The sequence below is a fragment of the Wasmannia auropunctata genome, unplaced genomic scaffold (assembly GCF_000956235.1).
Source record: "Wasmannia auropunctata unplaced genomic scaffold, wasmannia.A_1.0 LD335365.1, whole genome shotgun sequence".
NCBI lineage: Eukaryota > Metazoa > Arthropoda > Insecta > Hymenoptera > Formicidae > Wasmannia > Wasmannia auropunctata.
Genome location: NW_012027525.1, coordinates 30,272 through 37,946, shown reverse-complemented (window position 1 = coordinate 37,946; position 7,675 = coordinate 30,272). Strand labels below are relative to the sequence as shown.

The 7,675-nt window shown below is 32.8% G+C and overlaps 2 protein-coding genes across 5 annotated transcripts in view; one reads left to right on the top strand and one right to left on the bottom strand.

Annotated features, from left to right (window-relative positions):
- Positions 1–2,335, top strand: part of LOC105457110 (beta-1,3-galactosyltransferase 1-like) — a 4,911-nt gene extending 2,576 nt beyond the window's left edge. For all 4 annotated transcript variants that reach the window (XM_011701568.1, XM_011701569.1, XM_011701566.1 and 1 more), the window contains exon 5: positions 662–2,335. In XM_011701568.1, coding sequence (XP_011699870.1) covers positions 662–1,085 — 424 coding nt within the window. In that variant the 3' untranslated portion in view covers positions 1,086–2,335. The remainder of the gene's footprint in view (positions 1–661) is intronic.
- A 1,401-nt stretch (positions 2,336–3,736) lies between these two features.
- On the bottom strand, positions 3,737–7,457 carry LOC105457108. Its single transcript, XM_011701564.1, has 2 exons — positions 7,121–7,457; positions 3,737–6,785 (listed from the first exon to the last, which is right to left on the bottom strand). Exons 1-2 carry the CDS (start codon positions 7,179–7,181, stop codon positions 5,215–5,217), a joined length of 1,632 nt encoding a protein of 543 aa, XP_011699866.1. The 5' UTR covers positions 7,182–7,457; the 3' UTR covers positions 3,737–5,214.
- Positions 7,458–7,675: the final 218 nt, after the last annotated feature.

The window sequence follows — 7,675 nt, the reverse complement described above, 5'->3', positions numbered from 1 at the left end:
TCACATCCACCCACACTCAATCACCTACTCACCTATCCACAGTCATTCATCCATCCGCACTCAATCATCCATCTACATACGTCCACCCATCCACTGACATACGCACACGCACGCACGTACACACACACGCACACATACACACACACACATGCACGCACACACGCACGCACACTTACCCACTCACCATTTCAGCATATATATATATATATTCTTTTATTTAAAATATTTGTAAATTTTACTTGTAAATTTACCATTTGCACGAACGTATTTTTTGAAACTTCGAAACTTCGAAACTTCGAAGCTTCGAAGGTATCTTAAACTTCGAAAGGTCGAAGTTCGAAGCTTCGAAGATATCTTAAACTTCGAAAGGTCGAAGTTCGAAGGTATCTTAAACTTCGAAAGGTCGAAGTTCGAAGCTTCGAATATTTGAAGTAGGTGAAAAGTAACAGCTCTAATATAAGTGCGTTAAATAGTATAGTTATAAAAATACTTTGATTAAATTTAGAAATTATAATAAGTAACGAAAGTAACAACACTTCTAATCTTTGATTGCTATATCTATCTTCTTAAAATTCTTATTGTGAACCGACACTTATTTAGCAAGATGTAAAAAAAAAAAAAAAAAAAAATTAAAAATGGGATTGATTTCAATTTACCGTAGGTATACGCCCAAGTATATGTACTCGGAGAAAACATATCCAAATTATTTATCAGGCACAGGGTATGTTATGAGTGTGGGTGTGGCAGCTAAATTATATCAAGCAGCGTTGATAACGCCGTTGCTACACTTGGAGGACGTTTACGTAACGGGTTTATGCGCGAAGCGCGCGAAAGTCCGGCCCCTCAACCATCTTGGATTCAGTTATATACCTCGCAAAATAGATCCCTGCGTGCTCAGGAACGCTATTACCACGCACAAGGTCAATGCGTCCAATATGTATGTGATTTGGACAAAAGTGAACGATACGAGCGTTTTGTGCAGCAATCGTACTCGCGATTACAGAAGACCGATCTCTTTGAGCAGAAGCGGCCGAAACGCCGGCTACTATGTCTTCAAGAGAAAAACTATAAACAAGTGCGTTTAAGTACACTTCTGATAACATTGATTCCATACGTTGTTACAAGACTTAATTTTTTTTTTATCGAGCTTCCTGCTAAATCGCGAGTGGAATTAAATAGGTGAGAGAAATGATACAGAAGCTGTGAATTTCCCCATTTATAAAAAGCTTCGAGGAAATTCTCACTTCGATTTCTTATGAAATTATTTATTTATAAATCTATTTGCGCAGACATCGAAATATTGCTTGTTATTACTTTCTATCATTACGCTATTTGCTATGCAACTCATGGTTCATTGTAAAAAATGTAATTCGAGTTTTGAGGCGATAGAATCTTCAATGAATTTTCGCAAATCTTCGATTCTGTCAGGCTGTGTCCAATTTCCATTGTTAGTTTACGATTAATAGATTAAGCCTTTAAGTTTTACAAGACTACGGCCAATTTGCACCGATATATAGAATCTAACCGAAAGTCCATCGATTAACGGTTCTCTGTCTTCTTACGAATTATTTATTTCGCGTATAGTAAACGCGAAGTTTTAATTGATTAATATATATAAATATTAACGTTAACTGATATCGGTGCAATTGGTACAATACGTGTAACAATCGTGACAGACGACACACCGAAGGTTTTGTATATTTTTCTATTTAAACCAAAGTAGTATTTAAGGATATACGCTGTCAATTAGATCTTTTATATAATTTACATTATTTTTTCCGCCTGTTTATGTAAGACATGATTAAAAAAAAAACGACAAGATGTAATCTATGAGAAAGAAGTGTGTTCATGGACAGTTTTTTCGAATGTGTTGAACTTCTCGATTGTCACTTCCTAATGACAATTAAATCATATAATTATCTATGAAACATAGAAAATTTTCCGCGCGATATGAATTTTGTTACGATTCTTCACAAGAATTGACAATTGAATATCTTGTGGCTGGAAAGTCACAGGGAAGCGAAGCTTCCCTTTATTTTAATAATACAAATAATGCTGTTGCTTCCACGTACTTATGCGAAATTATTTAGGAACGTAATAGCATTATAATATTATTAATCTACATGTTTCCGAATCTCCTAAATAGCCTTATGTTTCCTAAGCATAGTATAATATTATAAATTAAATATGTGAAAATTGCTTCCTGTTTAGTAACATAGGATATAAATATATTTTAATTTAATTTCTATTTAAACAACAAAATAATGACTTGTTCTAATAACGTTATCTGAATTTCGTCTTTTATTCGTAAATAAAATTGACTTTTTAAAATTTACTGGTATTTCGATTAATATTACTAAAAAATTGTTTTATATTGTATAAAAATGTTATCTTGTTATTATATTTTAGTTCGATTTATATTATTACTTCAGACAGTTAAAAGAATAAGTTTTCAATTTTTAATTTCGCGAAAACCTAGCATATTTATTGCGTTATGTTTTCGACATACTAAGGCTTTGTTGAAACTAACGCTTATTGAAGACAAATTTTATAATCAAATATTTCCTTCATGTATCCTTGAAAGGTAATGTCCAAAAGAGTCCGTGCACAATTTTAGTCCATACATTTTTATATCGATAAAACCATGTAAATATAAATATGCATTTTGTAGATACATTTTGAATAGACAAAAATAAAAACAAAACTTTTCTCTAAAACATATCTACTCAACTTCGGTACATTCGAATTGAATTATTTTGTATGCGTGTGCTTTTTAGTATTATTTCCTTAGGAATTGCGTATGAATTTTATATATTTATATGTAATATAATTATATATACTTAGTTTTCGCAGCTTGTGAATCAGACTTTCAGAAGTAGATTCTAGATATAAATCACACTGTCTTCAATAAATTCCAACAAATACATATAAAGCGCAAATTAAGTGAACAAACATCAAATGATATTGTAGTGCGGCAGTTTTGTTTATCGTCTTTAAAATAAATATCCATAAATGCTAGATAATATTACAGTTTGCATTATTGTTTGACAGCAGTACAGTTTGCGATCTACATAATATTATTGATAATATTACATATTTATTGATTGAAAATTCATTTATCGAAGCCGCACTGCAATATTAGAAAAAAATATACCTATATATAACAAATGATAGATAGACCATTAAGATAGCTGTTAAGAGCTTGACGATATAGCCTAACATTTGCTAGAATCTTCGATTTGAACTCTAGTAGAGACTTGTTATAATTTAGCGTTTAAGTATAATCTTTCCGAAATTTGTAATACACCGCGTATATCATTTTATGTCATATCAGGACGATTAAAAAAACCGGGACAGCCGGGAAGGGGAGTTTGCGAATAGTAAAATCGTATGCTTCAAAAATTGATGCATTCGCATGGTCCATGACGACGAGACATTTGTAACTTAAGGTGGAGGATGCGATTGAAATGATTCTATGGAATACCCTAGTGGCCTTAGAAAATTGACATTTTATTTTATAAGAATAGATTTGACGCTGAATTTTTTACCGTTAGTCTCTGCTAAGCCATCATAATACTCCGTGCTATCTAAATACGAGTGTTGGCAAGCTGTAGTATAATTATAATTATTGATATACATTTGCAAAAAAATACATTAATACGAAATGTATCATCGTTTTGCAACTTTCGTCATTCTTCATATGATGTGAACAAAAAAAAAGGTCAACCGAAAGATACACCTCATCCCTTTCGAGATACATAAATTTTGACGATGGTATATGAAACATAAGTTAGATACATCATTTTATATCGTGCTGTAGTATCAATAAATTATTTACATCTCTGCGAAAGCGTTTCTAACGCCTTTAGAAAAGGACATCGATTCATACGTACGTTTAAACGTTGACAACAGGAATTGCGCATAAGACAAATATAAATATTGTTATGTTGCATTTCGAATAAAAAATAAAAGAACTTGATGCAAGTTTTATTTATTAAAAATACATACAACGAAGAAGTTTTATATAAAAACAATTACAATACGCACATTTTATATTCGTTTACTTACATAGGAACTTTGCTTACAGACGCTGATCTTAACAATTACCAAATTTTACTAATTAGCACTAATTATTAATTAGCACTTACAACTAATTGTCGTATCTAAATTTTGAAACAAATTACTTCGATGGAATTTTTATCTCAGCTTACAACGATTACTACTGATTTTGTTTCAAAACATTGATTCCGAATTTTAATTTTCTTGAGATTAAAATGAAATACATAAATTAGCAGAATATAATCATGATGGTTATAATGAAAATGATAAAAAATAGTTACATTGAAACTATCATTGAAATACATCATGATATCTATGAAATAGAAGTAATCATAATTAATCATCGTAGTCGTTAATATTTATTTTCAATTGTATAATGGAATTGTCATAGACAAGCAATGTTTATAAATTAAATTTATGTAACTAAATACACAACTAAAAACTTGTAAGTTGAAATAAAAATTAATTGTCAAAGTAATTCGTTTCATAATATTCGGAATCAAAGAAAATAATGCATTATACTAAATTCCTCTAGTAGAAAAATGATTCAGCATGATCATGTATAAAATAAGATTAAAAGTGCAGTACAGAATATATTATATATAAAATAAAAATCAAATGACTGATGAGCAAATAATTCAACGAATTTTACTGAATTCCTCTAATAGAAAAATGATACAGCATAATATGAAATAGAAGATTAAAAGTGCAGCACAAAATATACTATATATAAAAATAAAAATAAACGTATAATGAACAAATAATTCAGGCCCATTTTCACAATGTATGGTTACCTAAAGGTTAAAAATTACTAAAGAAGTTTAATGTTTAACCATGTTTGTTTACTTAACCATCAAGTTAACTTGATGCCAACTCAACTGATGTACACGTAATCTTTAGTTTATTTGATTATAAGCTTATTAAAATGTGTTTTAATTAACTTTCAAGTTTTAGTTAACCTAACTTTCTCATTAACCCATATATTATGAAAGTGGGCGTCAATGAGTATTAGATCGTTTTATATTCATGTTTTTTTTATCAGTTATACAATATAATTTACAATTAATTATTAGACTTGTTTAGAATGGTCAAGTTATAAACAATATCTAACAAGTTAGTTGTAAAGTGTAAGTAAAAACTTTGGTTTTCCTTTTTTTAATCATGCGTGAGATGAGTTTGAGTGGGTGTACTTTTAACGGTAATTACATTTACCTCTTCAGTAAGACTACATGCGTTTAAGTCTTTTATTACAGAATTCACTTGATCTGCGGAAATCTTTATCTTGAGTTTTTTACAATAATCGCGCCCATTTTTCTTCGTTTTATTTTTTAATATTTGATTTTTTATATGTCTTTTATGCAATTTTTGGTCTTCTATACATAAATTACTTCTATCTGTTTTACGAATAAAATCTGTAGGCTGAAAATCTTGCTGGAAACGTTTATTAAGTGCATCGTAGAGATAAAATCCTTTGTTCAATTTTTTCACAGTGGTCAGCTGTGAATCATCTGTCGAAAATAATCTCTCTATTTCTGTGATTTGTTTCGCCTTGTATCTTGCCTGTATTACTTTATTAGCCGTGTCCAAGGTGGGAAAGTGTATCTCTGAGCTATGATCAATCGCTTGGCAACTAAGCCTAGCCGCTTGAATATTTTGTTTATCTATCAATTCCTTTTCCAAAATTTCCTCTCTTTTAACACTTTTTTTGGCAATAAGGCTACGAAGCACTAACGTTCGCGGTACTACAGGAGAAGAGACATGCTTTACATCTTCATTATTGGGTAGAGAATAAATTAATTGAGTATGTAATTGATTTTTGCTATCTTCATCAAATAAATAATTCACTTTGTTTCTCACAATGCCGTTACTCAATGCTGAATATGATTTTCTTGCAGGCTGTAAAGTTGCTCCGTTACTCGATACTGCTGAATGTAATTTTCTTGCAGACCATGCAGTCGACATTATGCTTGACTCTATTGTATGTACTGTACACTTTATATTTGTCTTGTGCTTCAGCTTTATGGTATGTCTAAGACGATATTCCTTCTTTTTCTTCTCTTCCTCCCATTTTCTATTCTCTTCCTCCTTTTTTCTATTCTCTTCTAAATTACAAGTGCTCAGTTGCTTCACTAGCTTACTTATAGACCTGCGGTTTCTCTTCTTCACAGATTTAGACTTGATAAATGGAGAATTCGTGTTGCATGTTGCTTTTTGCAATACGCTTGAATTATTATCCAATTCAGTCTCGCTCTTCTCCACGTCTGAATCCGCATTCGTCTTCCTGTAAGTTGTGACTGACGACGATGATGAGACTTGCGCGGCTGGAAATACCGGAGCAGAAGTCATAGCGTTTGAAAATATTCTATCCTGCTCCGCAATCCTCTTCAATTTTCCACTCAATGCTGGAGTGCGTTCTTCTCTCGGCTTATGTACCCTATCTAACGTCTGATCGTGCGAAGTGTCATGCGCATTCATACTCTCTGCAGACACAAATTTTTGTTGAAAGTTGTGCCGACGCGTATTTTTCAAAGTGCTTTCGTCGACAACGGTCAAAGAAACTGTGTCACCGTGCGATTGCACCTTAACGTTTTTAGCAGCGTCGTTATACAATTTGTCGTACCAAGGCAGGGCGAGACTCTCGTCGAAACCTATACCCGCCTTATTCATGTTCACGTCGAGTCTCACGGGTTCCGTTATGCCGTTTTCATTTTTACCAAGTCCTTTACCTATATCACGAAAAACAAAAAAAAAGAGCCCTATTAGTATGATTTCGTTTTTTGCCTCTCGTTGCCTATCGCACGTGTCTCGTGAGCGGCTCCGTTGCACGATGCGTATAATGTATCAGTTTATCCTTGTTTAATATTGAACAAGAACAAAATGATACATCATGAAACGGAACGCAGCAATAGATATAAGGGGATACTACAAAAACAGAAGTGGACGAAATCGGGATGACGAAAGAGACAAATGTTTCGAAGTAACGTATCGTTCCACGTGACGGAGGACGAATGCGCCGCATCGTTTGGATTGAAAAAATGCATAAGATCATAACCATACTTACCTTCGGCCCAGCCGTATTTTGCCAGTAGATTTCTCGCGTCGAAACTTTCGAGACTTGCCATCGTACGTGAACAATAATCTTATGTAATTATTCGTTAAACTTTGGTCGCACAGTCGTAACCACGGTGCCTCGTACAGTACGTACTATGATCTCAGATCAGATCAGTCATCGGACCTGCTGTATATGACCAGCTGTGACCTGCTACGACCATGCTCGAACAAGATTATTCCAAATCCAAAGTTCAAAGTTGACAAATAGCAGTTAGCCTAACCACGATACACGTTGCATGAGAGAAACTTGAGAGTGGGGAAAAAGTCTTTAGTAAATCTAGTGATTACTAGAGAGAAGCGTGAGAGAGGGCACTAGCGCTCCACGTCTACATTTTCAAAAAAGGAACTACGTACCACGTCTATCTAACATTGTCGATCAAATCATAGGACGAGAACGTGGTTCGTGTCCGTGTAAATCGTGTATTATATATGCCACATTCTTCTTTCTTTTTCGTCTTTCTTTTTCTTTCTATATATTATATTCGTATATATATATATATATATA

What these genes read in the sequence shown, in the direction of transcription:
- LOC105457108 (XM_011701564.1), bottom strand. Translation starts at nt 7,181, where the DNA reads ATGGCAAGTCTCGAAAGTTTCGACGCGAGAAATCTACTGGCAAAATAC. An exon ending in AAAATACGGCTGGGCCGAAG is followed by an intron (nt 6,786 to 7,120) that starts GTAAGTATGGTT and finishes TTCGTGATATAG; the next exon opens with GTAAAGGACTTGGTAAAAAT.